Source organism: Liolophura sinensis, chromosome 10, assembly GCF_032854445.1.
Source record: "Liolophura sinensis isolate JHLJ2023 chromosome 10, CUHK_Ljap_v2, whole genome shotgun sequence".
Taxonomy (NCBI): Eukaryota; Metazoa; Mollusca; class Polyplacophora; order Chitonida; family Chitonidae; genus Liolophura; species Liolophura sinensis.
The window spans coordinates 25,128,538-25,149,653 of record NC_088304.1 but is presented as its reverse complement, the minus strand read 5'-3'; the positions used below and the strand labels follow the sequence as shown (position 1 = coordinate 25,149,653).

General features: G+C 37.4%; 1 protein-coding gene across 1 annotated transcript; it reads right to left on the bottom strand.

Moving 5' to 3' along the window:
- Window positions 1-3,318: 3,318 nt before the first annotated feature.
- Window positions 3,319-20,705, bottom strand: LOC135477020 (uncharacterized; the record flags this gene model as incomplete). The annotated part of the gene is made up of 16 exons (XM_064757168.1): window positions 3,319-7,463; window positions 8,376-8,498; window positions 8,941-9,111; window positions 9,498-9,634; window positions 10,397-10,523; window positions 11,373-11,434; window positions 11,880-11,973; window positions 13,181-13,254; window positions 14,181-14,291; window positions 14,981-15,169; window positions 15,978-16,113; window positions 16,849-16,909; window positions 17,739-17,913; window positions 18,611-18,722; window positions 19,018-19,523; window positions 20,603-20,705. Coding segments are annotated over 16 exons (2,397 nt in total), but the record flags the coding sequence as incomplete, so codon positions are not given.
- Window positions 20,706-21,116: the final 411 nt, after the last annotated feature.

Sequence of the window (21,116 nt, the reverse complement as noted above, 5' to 3'; positions counted from 1 at the left end):
ATAGAACTGAGCACGAGTTTCTTGCAACGTGGGAAAATCCAACCCTGTTGCGTGATTGAACTGATCTGACTATTGTGCCGAGATAGTGCTGACACAGATTTTGTCATAATTGTTGTTATTATGCTCTAGTTCAGCTGCCATTTTTTTTTTGGCAGATTTTTGCTGCCCGGTCACTGAACTGTCAGCCAGAGAAAATTTTAGGCTGATTCTGGTCTGATATTAAGCAAGGGTTGATTGGGACTATCAAAATGCAGTTGAATTTTTTTTTTTTTTTTTTGCAGCCTTTTGATATCTGTGTAGACTGCTCGCTAATTTCCTTGCTTTTGTCTTGACGTAAGTGTCTTCATAGTAAAGACACAAAAAAAAAACACGCAACTATATTTTAATAAGCAGATTGCTTTCCTTATAAACTGCCGTATAATTTGTTCAGGAATTAATTTTGCAATGTTTTTTGTTCCTGTTTTATAACTCTTTCTGGTACGACCACAGTACTACCCTTTTAAATGTTGTATTAGATTAGTCTTGTATATAAATATATAGCTGTACTTAAGTTACCATTGTTATTCTGTTTTTTTTTGTTTGTTTGTTTTTTTTTGTGTTTTTTTTTTTCTTTTTTTTTTTTTGTGTGCAGATTTTAAACCCTCATATTGGATAAATTTACAAAAGTGTGTACAGGAAAACACCAACCTCGGCATACATAAATATATATATATCTATATACATACATATATTCTATAAACATGTTTGTTGCACCCTGCAATATGCAAGACTTTATTATAATATGAAGATAATACACTGAACATTAAGTTAATAGTGGCATTTTTTTATTATTATGATAATTATTTTCTGTTTTCCCGAATTTCCTTGATTTTTGTTTTTGTCTTCTTCCCTGTCAACTCTCATCTTCATATTGTATTACTTTCGCCAGTGCATGGTGATGTTACCTGTCCTTTGCCTTACCATCAGAAACTTTCTGGTGCATAAATAGATCTTACAACTTTCCATTGTTTTCTCGATGGCTTTTCATGCGGAAATGGGTAAGCCTGCGATGGACCAGCACATTCAGTGAGAAAAAGATTTCAAGTTATACATGTATGATATATTGTATTTTTGGCCTTTCTTAAGGGCACTCACTGGTGTGTTAACTTAAAATTACTCGTTACATCTTTTTTACATCACTGTTGTTTCGAAACTATTATCATGAAAGAATTAACTTTTCTAATGAATAAAATTGTTTCGTAATAAAATCGCGGAAGACAATTACACCATACAAAAAAAAAAGAAAAAAAAAAGATTAACACTTAAGAAAACTTATAACCATTTTAATCTCTTATATTTCTACGCTATTATTACTGACAAATTAGATATGTCTAGGAAAACAATTTGCATACTATTGTTTGGAAGTGAAGGTGTGGCTTCCTGGTGGTGGGGTTGCCATCGGGAAAGGGAAGCTACTCCTGATGTTCGAGTGAGCAGGTGCAATGCTGCACAGTGTACATTGGCATGCAGTTTATCTAGTCCTTATTTTTGACTGTTGGATGTGCATTTATAAGGGTGTACACTATAGGTGCTCACTTTATCAATAAAGACATTTTTGATGCAGAAAAAAAACATTGTTCGACGTCATTTTTGTTTTCTAATAATTTTAACAGGATCCTGACATGTTTTACATGTACATGCTTGTGATGTGTTTAGTGAAGCCCTCAAATTGGCCAATTCAACCTATGTGGTTTTGTCTCCAAAATGAAATTGAAAACATGCACAAACTGCACTGAAAGTTGCTCTTTCATATGCAGAAAGGTTGAGGAGTTAGGGTAAGTCTTAAAACTATTTTATTCTTGCAGTTGCAGCAGGAATTCGAGCTTCTTTTACTGTATTCAAAACGGCCATGTTCCTGTGTCTGTACTCCAGGCTGTGATTAGAATCCTCTGAAAATACACTTGGTTTCCTCCAGTAAGCACTCAGTTTTTATAGGCCCCCGCCTGTCTGTCCGTGCATCTGTATTTGTGTCTGGGCTGTAACAGTTTTCTCCGTAGAGTTTTAATTTCTTGTGGATACATACATACACAGATGACGATATGTCACAACTCACATTTGTCCATTTCTGCAGTTGTCGTGGTTACCAGATTGCAATTTTCCTTATATATAATATGTGAATAGAACTGATATTGTGTCCGGGCTACAATTCCAACTGTTTTCCGCCTAAAGTTTGGATTTGACATGGACACTTTTGTCCATTTGTGATGAAAATTTCCCTCCGGTGTTGTACTCACCACAATGCTGCTGGTATTCTTTTATACATTTCAAACAAATGCATTTGTTGTGTTCACTTGAACTCTTGTTTCCAGGCTGTTGTCAGTTTTGTTTGTGCTTAGTTTTACACAGGCTATGATGAGCTCGCTCCAGTCTGCCATCGGTTGCCCTCAAACTGCACACAGTTTTATCCAGCCTATGATCAGTTTTTCCCTATCAGCATCCAGTTTTCCTATCAGCATTCAGTTTCATCCAATCAGCATTTAGTATTATCTAATCAGCATTCAGTTTCATCCAATCAGCATTCAGTTTTATCTAATCAGCATTCAGTTTCGTCCAATCAGCATTCAGTTTTATCTAATCAGCATTCAGTTTCATCCAATCAGCATTCAGTTTCATCTACTCAGCATTCAGTTTTTTCATCCAATCAGCATTCAGTTTTATCTAATCAGCATTCAGTTTTATCCCATCAGCATTCAGTTTTATCCCATCAGCATTCAGTTTTATCCAATCAGCATTCAGTTTTATCCAGGCTGTGATTAATATCATCCAAACTGCACTAGGTTTCATCCAGGTTATGATCAGTTTGCACTCTGTCATGCTGGTTCCTCTCCTTAGATGGTCTGCCAGCGACATGCACATGGTCGTGTGTTTCCCTAGGGCTATGCCTGGTTTCCTCCCACCACAGTGCTGGCCGCCATTGTATAAGTGAAACATTCTTGAGTACGGCATAAAACAGAACTCAGAAAAATAAATAAATGATTAGTCTCGTCCAATCTGCATTCAATTTAATCCAAGCTATGATCAGTTTCCTCCAAGCTATGATCAAGTATGATCAGTTTCGATCAGGCTATGATCAGCTCCCTCCAATCTGCCCTCACTTGTATCCAAGTTTTCTCTGCATTAGCATACTGCAGACCACTGATTTTATAATAGCTTCCGTCAATATCCCACATATCTGAGACTTTGTCAGTAACTTGCCAAAGGTCGATGGTTTAATCCTGACTCCACCCATAGAACTGACACTGCATGATGGAAACAATTTATAAAGCAGTGTAAACCCCGAGCAAACAAGCAACTTTAGTCAGTGTTCATGGTTTGTAGAAAGAACTTGAAGAAAACTGCTGGTCAACAACAACAATGCTGCAGAAAATTCTCATAGCAAGATAAATTACCCTCCAGGAATAAACTTCGCAGAATAAACAATATCATCCATTAGTGTTTAATGAAGACCAAAATTTACACGCACAACACAGTTTAAACAGTACTGTACCCCAGAAAAAATCTTTGTTCAAGGTCATAAAAATTTCACAAGGTCCCCAAATAACGACCAATAAATAATTTTACATTTATAATCTAGCAATCTTGGATTATACAATGTATAGCTAGTGCACCCTTTTATTACTGTTTTTTTTAAAATAGTGTACACAGCAATATATATTGTTTTATCAAAATGTCAATATTTTGAAAATATCAAATGAAATAAACAATTCTTAAAACCATCACAAGGTACAAAAGGAAGGAAACATTATTTGGGAGACTGTTAATGTGTACAGTGAAAATATTTTTCTTTCAAAACTGACAGATGGACATGAGCCTATCTAACATGTCTAACAACGTGCTAATCTCATTCTGAAGCATAAGTTCACTAGCTTACATGAATTTCACACGTCATTAGGCTTGGGCAACTTCCTACAGTTCTACGGACATCTGAGCAGAGTGTCCAGTGTCCTCTTTGATGTCCAGTGTCCTCTCTGGTGTCCAGTGTACAATTCTAGTAGATGTGGATGAGTTTTAACACTTACTGCAAATCATAATTCAGATGTATATTCTTGTGTCTGTCGTATAGATGTATACAAGTAAATTAAATACAATTCTACGCACTAAACATTTCTAAATTTAGAGAACTCTTCAAAACATTAAGCCATATGTAGGAAGGTCTGCCAGCAACCTATGGATGGTCATGGCTCTGTCCGGTTTCCTCCCACAATAATGCTGGTTGCTGTGGACAAGTGAAATATTCTTGAGTGCAGCGTAAAACTCCAATCAAATAAATAAATAAATCAAAACATTGTGCTCTTCATATATACTGTATTATAGCTATAAAGGTTAAGCATTTTTCACCAGACACATTATATTTGATTCGGACTGATTCATCCATCTTATAGGACCATTTACGGGGTTTTTGTTAAGTTTGATTAATTTCTTACCCGAAAAACTTAATAAATGTTGGCATCAAAACTATCATTTTCCTGCCTTTATGTGTCCTGAAAGTGTATGTGTGCATATCAATTTTCAGGCGAAATACAGTACAGGTAGGTCTTAATTACATATATGCCTGGATGAGCCTTCTATGGTGCCCCAGTTGCACTTCTTAGCACATTTCTCACTCACAGTGTATATTACAACGTTACCGCACATGCATAACTCTGCAAATGTGTCTGTTTTGACTGCCAGAAAACAAGAAAATATATTTTTCGGATTTTAATTTGTGGTATATTTTGACAGCTGGATCATTACTGTATATGTTCTTTGTGAGGGTGAAGTGGAATATCAAAAAAAAAACAAAAAAAAAAAAAATACAAAATCAAACTGCTCTGGCCTTGCTCTGTTGGAAGAATACATAGTACTTTTGAAGTTTCGAGAATTTACTGTCCGCTTCCATGAACAACAAGCTCATTTCAAAGTTTTATGTAAATAATTTGTGCAAATTTAACAACAGTTGATGTCGCGAAATCAGGCCTCTCCTTAAAAGAACAGTCCATATTAAAAAGATAGTATAGTATGATCCTTCGAGACAAATTTGAAGGATCAACCACCAGAGGACGACATTCAGACCTGCAGGTCTTAGCCAAAATACCAAAATCCCTGAAAAAATTCATAATTCAAAAACCATAACTGATATGTCACTAGTTCATTGCATATTGATGATAATAAAAAGACAGGTAGAAAGCTGAAATATGCACAAAAATAGCAGTACATCTATGATATTTTCAAAATCAAAAGAAACAATGGAAAATGTTAAAATGTACCATGGTAAAATAAATGCCCTGAATACAACTGGTCTGAAAAAGTTTCAGGGGAGAATTATATGAGTCAATTATAAGACTAATTATTAATTAGTATTAATAGTAATTGGTATTATTAACTAAGAATGAATGCACTGAATGATATGTACAAATTGAAAATGAAAAATGTGAACATGAGTGAAGAATTATTTAAGACAAAATCAATTAATGCCCTGAATTTTGCCCACATATGGAAAATTTATGGGTAAAGAATGGTTAAAGTCAAGCGTAAGACTAAATGAATTAATGCCCTGAATAATGATCTGTACAAAAATGAAAAATTTGAATTTGAATGAAGAATTAGTTAAGACGAATTTAATGAATGCCCTGGATTCTGCACACATATCTGAGTATGAGAAAAGAATGGTTTAAGTCAATCATTATATAAACTTACTTAATGCCCTAGATTCTGCACACTATCTGAGAGTGAGTAAATAATGGTTTAAGTCAATCATAAGACAAAATTGCTTAATGCCCTAGATTCTGCACACTATCTGAGTACGAGAAAAGAATGATTTCAGTCAATCATAAGACAAAATTACTTAATGCCCTGGATTCTGCACACATATCTGAGTACGAGAAAAGAATGATTTCAGTCAATCATAAGACAAAATTACTTAATGCCCTGGATTCTGCACACATAATCTGAGTATGAGAAAAGAATGATTTCAGTCAATCATAAGACAAAATTACTTAATGCCCTAGATTCTGCACACATATCTGAGTATGAGTAAAGAATGATTTCAGTCAATCATAAGACAAAATTACTTAATGCCCTGGATTCTGCACACTATCTGAGAGCGAGTAAATAATGATTTCAGTCAATCATAAGACAAAATTACTTAATGCCCTAGATTCTGCACACTATCTGAGAGCGAGTAAATAATGGTTTAAGTCAATCATAAGTCAAAATTACTTAATGCCCTGGATTCTGCACACATATCTGAGAGCGAGTAAATAATGGTTTAAGTCAATCATAAGTCAAAATTACTTAATGCACTGAATAACGATTTGCACACATATGAAAAATCTGAATCAACAACAACAGGACTCATATGAGTAAAAATGGATTTGAATCAAAGACATCCAATTTCAGTAAAATATAGAAAATTTTGAGATCGGGGATTGTCAGATTTAACATTAATAATAAAGACAGCTGTATATAAAAATTATCCAGTCTATAGTACATGCTATGGGTATATACCCCTTTCTAACATCTTGTAACTGGAGATTTAGCTACTACTGCTTCATTTCACAACTTTTTGGGAACATTTAAACCTCATGTGAACATTCAAGTATAGAATCTGGCTAGTATGGACCCCAGTTAAAATCAATGTACATAAAACTGTCATTGTTCATGAAATTCAAGCTGAGCATTTTCATCTTCACTTTTAAAAGCTTTAGTAATGATAAACATAAAATACTTCTCTATCATGATTTCATCTGTGAAAAATGATTCACAATGCATTGAAAGATGAAAAAAAAAATGACTCCAAAAAGATGAAATATGATTGAAAAAAGATTTTTTTTTGTTAAAGTCTACTTTTAAGGGTGTTACGTTATGACACAGATTTATGGACTTTTGCAGAAGAGGTCCAATGTACAATGATATTATTTTCAAAGATAAAACTATTTAATCTTACACGCCTATTTGTAAACAAAACCAATCAGACTGTGGCAACTCTGCAATCCACTGATTGCTGCAGTAACACATTTCGGCAGGCAAAGTGGTGAATTTTAATGATGGCAGTATGCCTATCTTGGTCATCAGCCAAAAACTGGGTATTGTTGCGCATTAATTTACAAAAAAAAACAGTGAGGTGTACTTTTTTTTCAATTACAACCACCAAAAGATCATAAAAAACTTATCAAGTTCACTAAGGCCCTTAACTTCCTCAAGTTCATTACTCCTGCCTTCGTTTGTCATCAATCAAGGACAACATTACTGAACTCATTGACCTTCCCTTCAGTGTCAGTTGCATCGGTGTCAGTTACTTGTGGTGATCCGTCAGTTGACCTGTCAGTTTGAATGGATCCAGCCATGAGTTGCCGCAGCACCAGTTTTTTGTAAACGCCATCTTTTTGCACAAGTTCCTCGTGTGTTCCTTTCTCAGCGATCTCACCTTTATCTATGACAATTACCTGTTAAAAAGAAAAAGTTTTGAATATTGATGAAGAATTGATCATTAATAGTTCTTATTATCAGATGAAAAAGAAAACAACTCAACAAACCCTGACAGAGACAAAATCTCTAATGATATTAGTGATAAAAAAGAACCAGAAATGGCAAGAAGACTAGAAATGGCCCAAATCCAAAACAACACGTTTCTTCCAAGCACTGTATTTGTCACATCACTCCAAAGTCACATACAGTGACAATGTAAGGTGATACAAATTTAATTTAGTGTTTTAGTGGAAACACCAGACATGACACCGTACCCAGTCACATGATACTGACACCAGACATGACACCGCACCCAGTCACAATATAGTGACATCAGACATGACACCTCACCCAGTCACAATATACTGACACTAAACATTACACCTAACCCAGTCACAACATACTGACACCAGACATGACATTCCACCCAGTCACATTATACAAACACCAGACATGACATCCTACCCAGTCACATTATACTGACACCAGACATGACACCCAACCAGTCACATCATACTGACACCAGACATGACACCTTACGCAGTCACAATACCCTGGCATTATACACCATGCCAACCAGTCCTCTTTCCTTTCTCTAACCTCTTTTTACTAACCCCCAAGTGAGGCAGCAACAAGTACATGTAACGAGTTTTAAAGTCTTAGGAATGAGCCAACCATGGTTTGATCTCAGAGTCTCTCAACTTATGGGAAGAAACACCTGAACATCCAACAAGAATGTGGACAGAATTACATTTGGCAATGACAAAAATTTAACATTTCAGAAAAACAATTTATTGGTTTTCAACTTCGTCCTAATAGAAACTTTCACCTGCATGCAAATGACAAATAATTCCCCCTGTTATTCTGTGCATTGTACAAACTGACATTACCTGTGAGGCATCCCTGACTGTAGACAATCGGTGTGCGATGACTAAAACAGTGCGCCCCTTCATGGCCCGGTCAATAGCCTCTTGTACCAGGTGTTCACTCTCAGCATCCAGAGCGCTGGTTGCCTGATAACACATACACATGCGCATATCAGCATGAAATACTGGTGTACAAAGCCTAAAAAGTATTGTCCATAAAGATGGCTGCAGGTGTATTATAGTTTTTTCAATGTTGCTCTCACGTTTACTTGTATTTATTAATTTATCTGATTGTTGTAAAAGAATGTTTTACTCACACCACAGCAGTCCAGTTCATCAGTAGCGGGAACTGGGGTTCCTTACTTATTCATTTATTTATTTGACTGGTGTTTCAGCCAAGAAAATTTCACTTATATGACAGCGGGCAAGCACTACTGTAATTCTTTCGCATGTTTGCAAGGTGTTTATTCAAGCAAATTCTGAGGGCATTGTTTTGTCACTTGCTACCTTGCTACTTTTTGCCAGAGCACGGCAGAATGGTTGAAAGGCAACATAACAGCAGCGCAACTAGGACACGCAAGTGACTGACCTCATCCAGAAGAAGTAACACAGGGTCCATGAGAAGAGCGCGCGCGATCGCAACACGCTGCTTCTGTCCGCCTGACAAACGCACGCCCCGCTCCCCAACCATCGTCTTGTAACCATCTTCGAACGACATGATGAAGTCGTGGGCGTTGGCTCGTTTGGCCACTTCCATCACCTGTAGAAACATGAAGGAAAGTTGACTTTTCTTTCTCAACGTGCTTTTTTACACCCTGAACATTTATTTCCACCTTATCGCAATGTCAACATTTTATGCACTAATCTTTCAAAAAAAAATTGGATCAGTTTTTATGAAGCCGATCAGTTGTATGGATTCAGCAAGCGAGAGAGGCAGGAAAAACCATCGGCCTTTGGCAAGTTACTGACAAACTTTCCTGGCTATGTGACATACAAATACAGCCTTACAACCGACTAGTCCCACAAGAGCCATTGACGATTTACTGTCACCAAGGCCCAATGAACAGTGAGAGTAAAATAATCTAGAAATATCCCTTCATGGCTGAAACGTTTTCGCCAGCAATTCTCAACAACTTGTCTATGTACCTCCTCATCAGTAGCTTCGTCTCTTCCATAGGCGATGTTATCACGGATAGAACATCCAAACAATGTAGGTTCCTGGCTCACCATGGAGATCTGTTTGCGGAACCAATGAGGATCCAGTGCCTTGAGATCAGCTCCCCCTGGAAGAGAGAAGGGAAACAACTCTGGTACCAAAATATCATCATTACAAATGGCAAGAAACATCAAATCACACTGAGGACTACATGTACCTACAAACTTTCTTTTTACCTACCATATTTACTAATAGAAATGCGTTTAAAAAATATTTAACATTAAGAAACTCTAAGAACTGATTGGCTGACTTTCTTTTCTCTGTCATCTCAGTTTTAGTGTGAGCTATTTTCAAGGCTGATGCTACACTTATTCCTGTTATTCCGAAACATTCAGAATATATGTACACATAAACTGACATTGTCCTCCATAACATCAGAAATGTCCAGGTGATACAAAACATCTCCATGAAGTTTTTCCATGAAGTTGAGAAACCTTTTTAAAGAAATGCATACAAACAATGAGCCGGTACATTTGAAGAAACAATATTCATTCAGCAGACTTAATACACATCAAGTTTCAAGTGGATTGGATTTTACAGGGGTCCTACATGTTTACTGCTGTCTAAAGGGAGATAATTCTAGAGAACACTAACATGTAAAACAGTGCTAAAAACTTGCATGAATAAGGTCTGGGTACCTCTTATAAAATGGCTGGTGAATATCAGGGCCCGTTTCACCAGCTCTCAATAGTTTGACAGGTCCCCACTCTACATTCACACTGTTGACTTATTTTACTGAGTTACAATGAACAAAGTAAATATATAGGAAAATTGCTACTATCATCTTATACTTAAGCAGATGTGACGATATTTAGACAATGAAATGTACCTAGAGTGATGGTCCCTGATTCTGGGTCATAGAAACGTTCCAACAGGCTCACGATTGTGGACTTCCCGCCACCAGAGGGCCCCACCAACGCCACCATCTGACCTCGCTCTATCTCAAAGGATACACCCTGAAACAATGTAAGTCTAAGTAAACTTCTGTAATCAAAGTGAATTTGTTTGACAGTAATAATTTTACTGGCTATTCCTCTACATAAAAAAGACTTATTTAAATGGTGTCTGAATTCTAGTGACTAAGTCTATTTTTCAAAGTAAACTCTATAAAACTGTAACTACCACAGCTGCTAATAACATAGGATATTTATTCATTTGATTTGTATTTTTATGCCCCTTTACGTAAGAATATTTCACTTGTACGACGAAAACGGCAATCATTATGGTGGGAGGAAACTGGGCACTGCCTGGGGGAAACCCATGACCATCCGCTGGTTGCAGGCCTTCCAACATAATACTGGAGAAGAAACTGACCTGAGCTGGTCTTGAACTCAAAGCAATCGTATGCTGCTAATAACATAGGTATTCAGATAATTGTACTCGTGGGGCCCGTTTTTATGAAGTACGCGCAAACCCACGACCATCCGCAGGTTGCTGACAGACCTTCCCATGTATGGATGGATATGAACAGTTTTTAATACTGATAAGGAAAAAAAAAACTTTACAATCTTTCTCCTATTTCCTTAAAACTTGCAAAACTTGTGTCTCTCTGAGAGTCTTTGAGATGAAACTATAGCTGCAAGATTTGGGAACTCACAAACTATGGATTGTTTGAAGGTGTACAAATAGTTTTGTAAATCTAGAGAGATAGATCTCAAAACATTATGATTTAGCATTTGACATCTTGAGACATAAACACTGTATGAATAAAGATAGAAAAAAAGGAAGATTGCAATGTTTACACTGAACAGTGACACCCTGAAAATATATATATGCAAATAAAAGTATACAAGTAGCCACTGTACCTTCAGGACTGGAGTCTCAGGACGAGATGGGTAGGTAAACTTCACACTGTAGAATCCTGTGTCTACAAGTCACAACCAAACACAATGACGGAGTTCAAATATATGCATGAACCAGGTTTAAAGAAATCATACTGTAGACTGTGAGAAAAATATTAACATATGTTAATCAAGTCAAATTGTCTTCATTTTTTCTTCTGAAAAGTCGAACTTGTAAACTCTCAGAAAATAACATTCTTGCCAACGTCAATATAATGCAAAATTGTTATAATGTGGGTCACTGTACAATGCCTTACTACTTTGTAGATGGAGCCAGAGTTAATGAGCTAAAGTAATTTAGTCCCAAGCTTTGTAATCTATCGTGCATTCCCGCTTAACCCGAAGTTGTGGTTGTGCAGGAAAATGGCACCTTCAGCAGAGCACATTTAAACTCAGAACTGTTGACTTCACCGGTACATTGACCATCATTGTGAGGCAGACCCCTCTATCTCTGCCTTGTCCATTACTCACCCCCTTGTAAGCTGGGCAGGGTCATTCCTGTGTCCAGGGGAATGTCAGCCTTCAGGTCCAGCAGGTCAAATATCCTCATTGATGCACCCACAGCCTGAAACACATTTATTTATTTATGTATTTGATTGGTGTTTTTGCCGTATTCAAGAATATTTCACTTATACATGACTGCAGCCATCATTATGGTTTGAGAAAACCTGCTCAGCCTAGGGAAAACCCACGACCCTCAGAAGGATGCTGGCAGACCTTTTCATGGCCTGAAATCCACTAATGTCATCTCTAATAATGCAGAGTTATTGATCATACATTCCCATGTTAAACACTTCCACATTTCTTATACTGTACATACATATACATGTTCATGTTAAACACTTCCACGTTTCTTATACTGCACATAAATATACATGTACAGTATAAGAAACGTGGAAGTGTTTAACATGGGAATGTATGATCAATACATGTATGTTCAATAATTAATAATGTTGTCTGGCTGCATGGCCTGAGTAATTTTCATTTCTTTAAATCACAAAATGAAGATGCTCTATACACAGCAGAGGCCATTATGTCAAGATTTCTACCCTCATGTAGAACCTGAAAAGACTTACGCCGGATAGCAATTTGTGATAGCATCAGATATTGTATGAGTTGTCTCACCTTTTGTAGCACACCATCATGAGTCTCCACTATTAGCATGAATTATTTGTTAAAAAACTAACCCTTCCAGCATAATTATTTGTTAAAAAACTAACCCTTCCAGCATAATTATTTGTTAAAAAACTAACCCTTCCAGCATAATCATTTGTTAAAAAACTAACCCTTCCAGCATAATTATTTGTTAAAAAACTAACCCTTCCAGCATAATCATTTGTTAAAAAACTAACCCTTCCAGCATAATTATTTGTTAAAAAAACTAACCCTTCCAGCATAATCATTTGTTAAAAAACTAACCCTTCCAGCATAATTATTTGTTAAAAAACTAACCCTTCCAACATAATCATTTGTTAAAAAACTAACCCTTCCAGCATAATCATTTGTTAAAAAACTAACCCTTCCAGCATAATTATTTGTTAAAAAACTAACCCTTCCAGCATAATCATTATGCCCCATTTCACAGTGTCAGGTGGAGCTTGACAATGATATCCTTTTAAATCGATTAATTGGATTGTTTTTTTATTTTAATAACGAAAATTAAACCATAATGCTGGCCCCCACTGTATATGAAGTGAAATATTCTCGAGTACGGCATAAAACACTAATCAGATAAAAAAAATAAATAAATATTAATAAAAATGTTAACATACCTGCATAAAATCACCATAGAGAGATGAGAGTATGGCAAATCCCAAAGCCACCTGAAGGGTGTACAGCAAAAAGGCTGGAAAAGTAAAAAAAAAAAACTTTTTGTGTGTGCACACTGAACTCCCCCATCCTAAAACTGGACAGCCTTTGATTTATTTATTTATTTATTTATTCATTTGATTTGTGTTTAAATTTGTGCCCTCAGGAAACCTAGAACCATCCCTAGGTTGCTGGCAGACCTTCCCACATAGAGCTGGAGAGGAAGCCAGAATGAGCTGCAAAGTTTTAAAGTTCTTGCATTTAAATTGCTAGGGTAGGTCACAACATACAATTCAGTCCTATTTTGATACCATTTTTAACATACATTCCCACTGCAACACACAATTTATGAAGTCATGAATGTTGATTTATTTATTTATTAATTTGATTGGTGTTTTATTTATTTATTAATTTGATTGGTGTTTTAGGCTGTACCTAAAACATGGGAGGAAACTGGACAGAGCCCGGGGGAAACTAACAACCAATGTTGTAATTTACAATAATCAGTATGCACCCAGAGCATCATTAATGGAACATCAAGTTATTATGGCTTCCTCTCCGGCCGTAAGTGGGAAGGTCTGCCAGCAACCTGCGGATGGTTGTGGGTTTCCCCCAGTTTCCTCCCATCATAATGCTGACCGCCGTCGTATAAGTGAAATATTCTTGAGTACGGCATAAAACGCCAATCAAACAGATAAATAAATAAATCCAGTTATTATGCTTCACGTGTATGCTAACCTGGAGATCAACACATGCAGAACTTTTTAGCTCACCACACTTAAGATTCCTTTAACTGTTTTTGCAGTTCATGCTTGGGATATGACATGAGCTCCTGCTGTAGTTTGCACAGATGAGCTAACAATGGACAATTTGCACTATATCTTTATCTTGCTCTGTGGATTTCAAACGTTCTACACCATACTAAACCACACAGCCTTTTAATCTCCCTAATTAAGGGCTTACCTGTAAGAATTCCAGGTGACAAATGCCCCTCATTAACGAGCTTGCCTCCATACCACAGCACAAGGGCAATAGCTCCGTAAGACAGGATCCCTATTGTCCCATCAAACATGCCTGAAAATTCAACAGTCAAACTGTGAGTCAGTACAGTGTCCAACAGCATGATCATAAGTAGTAAAGCCAATATGATAATACATCTAAAAGTAGTATATTAAAAACTGGAATAAAACCATTCAACAACATGACAAGGTCTGTCAGCAACCTGTGGATGGTTGTGAGTTCCCCCGTACTCTGCTCGGTTTCCTCCCACCGTAATGCTGGCCGACGTCATATAAATGAAATACTCTTGCGCATGGCACAAATAAACACATCAATCATGCAAATAAATCACTGAATAAAACCTGTCAAGACCAACATTAAATGTCTTCAATCTGAGACAAGGTCTGGAGCAGAGTTACTACTAATCCTATGGCAAACGTTATTTGTATCTTTATCATTTATACAACAGTGAAATGTCAGGATTTCCATCACCAATAAAAATGATATTTCACTCATTGCTTATTTGTAAAAAAAAAAAAAAAATATTAAATGTAGTTTTGGTGGCAATGTAATTGCCATTTCCCTCCATTAAGCATTTTACAGCTACATGTATTGATATATTCTTTAACTTCAGTGAGGCAATGTAGCCATAAATCCTTAATCCATTCAATCATGAAATTCCACAACTGCAATTTTATAAGTGCAATCTGGATTAAACATCTCCTGAAAAACATATCTGTCTCAGATTAAAATCTACAGCTTACCTTGAATCAGGGAGAGTTTTTTGCCCTCTTGATAACTTTTGTCGATATCCACCCCGTAACTTGCCATAGACTTGTTTTCAGCAGAGAACGTACGGACGGTTCTTACACTAGAGAAGCTTTCCTCTGCAATGACACCTGCATCGGCCAGTCGGTCTTGGAATGTTTTCCTCAGCTTTTTAACGTACATGCCTAGAGGGGTAACAGAACAAAAATGTGGGCAATTTTAGGTGAACTTAATGTCTCATCAGCCTCTGCTCTTTTACATATAGGTCAAAGAAATCTGATGGTTGAATGGTGAAAAGCTGTCCTTTATAACTCCCTCTAATGAATCCTTAGGGAAAAAGCAGAAACTTGAAAATGTATCACTGGAATTTTAGATAATTTTTAAAGTTATTATACATAAATATATATGTATACAAAAGTACCACTTTATGATTCTGAAAAAAATTTAGTTTGCAAATTCCACAATACTGTCAATTCCGAACATTCCAGATAAGGTGATTGAAAGAAGCACTTAAGTTAAAAAAGTTAAGCAAATTGGTCAAATTCTGCAAAAAATGTTATGGGTGACAACATTCTAATGGTTACACAGGGCAGCTTCTACAGCCACAATGGGAACCACAGCCAGCAGAATCCCTGTTATCACTGAGATACTCACAATAGGCACCACAGCCAAAAGAACCCCTGTTATCACTGAGATACTCACAATACTGGATAACTCTTATAGCCACAATGTGGATCATAGCCAAAAGAACCCCTGTTATCACTGAGATACTCACCACATTGGACAGCTCCTATAGCCACATAGGCATCAAAGCCAAAAGAACCCCTGTTATCACTGAGATACTCACCATACTGGACAGCTCCTATAGGCACAATAGGAACGATGGCCAAAAGAACCCCAGTTATCACTGAGACACTCACCACAATGAACAGTTCCTGTAGCCACAACAGGCAAAACAGCCAAAAGAACCCCTGTTATCACGGAGATACTCACCATACTGGACAGCTCCTATAGCCACAACAGGAACCACAGCCAGAAGAACCCCTGTTAAGGCTGGGTTAAGGATAAACATGAGGAGCAGAGATCCAAATATCTGCAAAAGGTTCCTCACCAGCATGGAGATATTTACCTGGGAACAGGAAAGTTATTTTCACATCAAGATAAAATAGAAATTCACTTTCACCAAAGTCATTTTGATGTGGAGACAATGGTGGTCACTTCTTGAACTGGAGGAATCTAGATTGATTTATTTGATTTGCATACAATATGTGTTTTTCAAATGCAAAAATGCCTCACAAGAACCACCAACCAATTACTGTCTTCGTGTCCCAAAGAAAACTGAAAGCTGGATGATGTACAAGATTCCTGTCCACGGCAAGATTTGAAGACACACCTCTTGTGTAAAACTCTCCCGGCCATTCAGAAGACATCCTACATGTATGTGACTATGGTAAGGTTTAACACATGTATGGATTAAACTGAGCCAAGTAAGTGGCCAAATACCAGAAAACAAACTCTAGTAATAAAGACGGTTGTGAAATTTGAATCTTCAGATAATTTTCGACACTGTCGCAGCTTGTTGTGTTTACCCCGCTTCAAAACCAACAATTTGAAAGCACTGCAAATTCATGCAGTGACAACGTCATTATACTACAGGACCCACATTTATCAAACATCCTAACACTTTAGTCAAAAATTCAAACACAGCTACAATTAAAATGTTTTGCTCTAGGAAGTTCAATATTTGTACACTGATTCTTCATTGCCCAACTGAGTTTACTATTCTGAGTTTAAGTATTTGCAATGTATGACTTAAGTTGGAAGTTGCTTAGTAAATGTCAGCCCAGGGCTCTACAGTCCATACCGTGACGGCATTTGACACCACTTGTGTATCTGACGACAAACGATTGGTCAATTCACCAGTTCTGAAAAAGACAACACAAAAAGTAATCCCACTCTTTTTCTCAGTAATCAGATTTACATGTATAAAGTCCTGCCTGCCTAATCGCACCTCCACCCCTTCTCTCTCTCTCTCTCTCTCCCCATGCCCCCCCCCCCCACGTCACAATCAACCCCTTTCATTGCTAGTCCACCCCTCTTCCCCTATCAAATAGACTATTCTTCCGAAATTCATGTTCTACTATGTTTGAAAATGGTCTCAACAACACATACATGTAAGGCAACATTTTGTTTTTCTAAAAAATCCCAAAATGGACAAACAGAAAATTCACCTTTTGATTTTTTCTAATCTTTCATGTTTCGGATGATTTTCCTGTTTTTCAAGGCTCTACAATCACATAAATGTGTCTTTAACACGAACAATTGATGGGACAGTCCACATTTCACATAAATCATGTAGGTCTGAATCACAATCTTCATAGAAAACGTGAAAACATCGAGGAATGAATCTTACCTAATTGATTTATTTATTTATTTATTTGATTGGTGTTTTATGCCGTACTCAAGAATATTTCACTTCTGCGACGGCAGCCAGCATTATGGTGGGAGGAAACCAGGCAGAGCCCAGGGGAAACCCACGACCATCTGCAGGATGCTGACAGATCTTCCCACGTACGGCCCGAGAGGAAGCCAGCATGAGCTAGACTCACATCGACCGCATTTATCTAATGGAAGTAGTCTTCTCAGGTGCACACACTAATTACTAGTAAAAAAAAAAAAAAAAATGAAAACAGCTGCACTTAAATAACCCATAATTCTTATACTGCTGTGGATGAATGGAAGACCATTTCATACCTGTTCGTATCAAAGAAAGCGATATCTTGTCTGATGATGTTGTTGTACAGGTTTTTTCTCAGTCGAGCCACAAACCTGTGCCCGGCCAGAGTGAAGAGCCAGGACCTAAACATGGAGCCTATAGCGCCCCCTATGTAGATGCCCAGGAGCGTGAGAACTGTCATGTTAAGGTCAGCTGAAGAAAACAAGGAGGTTTGGATGATGATGAAGCAAGTTGATGGAGATGGAGTGGATGAGTTAACAAATGAATGAATGAATGGTGTACCTTATCCCTACTTTAACAGAACTGCGTCATAGGAATGGAAAGTTGGACACAAGTTTGTAAGATCATAATACTAAGGTGTATTAAAATATCAGTTGACAGTTAATATGTATTTTTCTTTGGGACACAAAGGATATAATTTCCAGATTTCATTAAATGTCAAATATTTACAACAAAAGCCTGGTGATGTGAAATTTATTGATTTGATTTCAGATTAACATTGTTTTCTTTAATGCCATACTCAAAATGTTTTCAATTCAATGTATTTATTTATTTATTTGATTGGTGTTCTACGCCGTACTCAAGTATATTTCACTTACACGACGGCAGCCAGCATTACGGTGGGAGGAAGCCGAGCAGAGCTCGGGGGAAACCCACGACCATCCGCAGGTTGCTGGCCGGAGAGCAATTCAATGTACTTGTAATATATATTAATTTATTTTACTGGGGCTTAGCGCTGTTCTTTTATTAACCTGTGGATGGTTTTATGGATAGAGGAAAACCATCGAGGTGCCCAAGCCACTGGTCAGTCTTACACTCCTCTCAAGTTTTCAGGCAAGCAGTAGGAAAGCAAGACACTTATCACAACCACATCGTGTTTAAATCTTACCCATAGATTTCTGTGCAGCATCCACCACTTTCCCAAAAAACAAAGGAGCAACCATCTGTGCTCCGCTGGAAACAAGCAAGCCTATCACTCCAAAGCCTATCAGCCCACATTCCTATCAACAGATACATTTACCATCATACAATGACATTAAAGAGGGTCTTCATACAAGGGGAGACAACTCTAAACCATCAATAAATATTAATATTTTGGCTTTCTCACAATTTCTTACAGATATTTGCATAATCCCATGCCTCCTGCAAAATTTCTCACGAATGTCAAAAAATTAAATGAAACAGCTTTCTCAAGTTTATTTCACAATTAAATATGCAATCATTAAAACACTTTTAGACAGTTTTTCCGCCAAGGATACAACTGATCTGAGTAAAAAAAATGTTTATAATACACACCGATTTCGCCAACTTCACTAAACGCATGATGCTTGCAGATTTCTTCTTCGGTTTTCCTTCCTCGTCTAATTCCTGGCCCTCGTCATTAAAACGATGAAGAATGCGCTGTAGTTTGAGACGTCGCATGGCTACAAAACTTAACAGAGCCACAACAAGCTCGACCAGACTGAAACATGGAGCTGAGATAACTAAACCATAATATGTGGGGTGCAAAGGGACGAAGGCTGGGTCGTTTAGAAAACTGTTCAAAATAATCCCACCTTTTGTCACACAATAAGCTAGAAACACGATGGCTGCTAGCAAAGCCGCTGTGTGAAGCAGACGTACGTTACGTCTGCGTGTCACCTCATACGGATGGTCAATCAGTTTGACCGTCTGCTCTTCCAGTTTCCAGTAAATCAGGAAAGTCAAAATGACCTTCACACTGGCCATTAGGGCAAGGTCAAACACAGACTGCTTGTAGTGGAAATGTAATATGTTGTCTACAAAATAGTCTGAGTTGCCTCCTGAAAAAGAGAAAATAAAAGGAAAATTTAAAATTAGTCTGTAAAATTACGCTCGCTTCTTTTACAATCTATTCTACAACAATCTATCATTCAATATAATACTTACAAAGGGCCTTTCTGTGGGTATAGAGGTACTGTCAAAATTTTTGGTGTCTGTGATCCATAGACATAGCTGTCTTATTTCTACAGACATATATTTGACACCAAATAAACATCTGCATACCTCAAATAAGCCCTGGTCGTGGGTTTCCCCTGGGCTCTGCCCGGTTTCCACCCACCATAATGCTGGCCGCCGTCAAATAAGTGAAATATTCTTGAGTACGGCGTATAACACCAATCAAAAAAAAAACAAAAAAAAACAAAAAAAAAACAAGTAAGCACAATACATGTCTAAGAGCCCTTAATTTGGCCATAATGACCTCTTCGAGAAAAAAAAAAATGATAAAAAACACTTATGCATTGGCAAAGTTTTTGATGCGATTCTAAAGCCAACACTGAATGCAGTTAGGCATTTGTGGTCTCTTCATTGATGCTTATTCCATTTTTGGGCTTTCCTTCACTTTAAGTAATAAAAAACCTGTCTTTCAAACCATAAATATGTAATGATTCATTCAGTAACAAGTGCAAATTCCCAATAGACATGACATCCCACACACAGACGACACTGTTTTACACTTGTGCCCCTCGTTATGATAACGAATCATGGTGGCAAACAGGATGTCAAAACTTTGATTGACCAATGGACACACAGCTCTTTTTACAGCTGCTTGCCACGCACGGATTTTTTTTTTTTTTTTTTTTGATTGGTGTTTTACGCCGTACTCAAGAATATTTCACTTATATGAGCATTATGCCAGCATTATGGTGGGTGGAAAACGGGCAGAGCCTTGGGGAAACCCACGACCATCCGCAGGTTGCTGGCAGACCTTCCCACATACGGCTGGAGAGGAAGCCAGCATGAGCTGGACTTGAACTCACAGCAACTGCATTGGTGAGAGACTCCTGGGTCATTACGCTGCGCTAGCGCACTAACCAACTGAGCCACGGAGGCCACGCCACGCACAGATAAAAATTCTTACCAGTTAACCATAACACCACGGACACTACTCCATCCACCATTGTCAAGGCTCTCACGAAGTTTGTGTAGCGCAGCGTTGGTAACGTGTAGTACTGGCGTGCCACAGTGGTCAGCGGCGTCTTGTCATCTGCCAACTCGGCAGTATCAATCCCATGATGCCCTGTTGTGATGATGCCATTTTCCTGCTGGTTGATAGACCCAGGTCTATCTTGATCAGTCGCCATGGTTACCATGTAGTGCTTATCACCTTGCCTGTTATTTGGTTTGAATTAATAATTAATGGTCTGGAAAGAGAAAATAATAATACCAAATCTTGAAAATTTGCCAACCAAAAATAACAAGTCCATGCACTAAACATTATGCATGAACAGACACTAAAATTTATTCTGAAAAATATTATAATCTTTTTTTGAAGCAGCAATTAAAGATTTTGTACACTTGAAATTTATATCTTTCTGATTTCTTGCCTAATATCAGGTCCTCTACAACAAGCACAGAAACTGTCAACAGAGTTT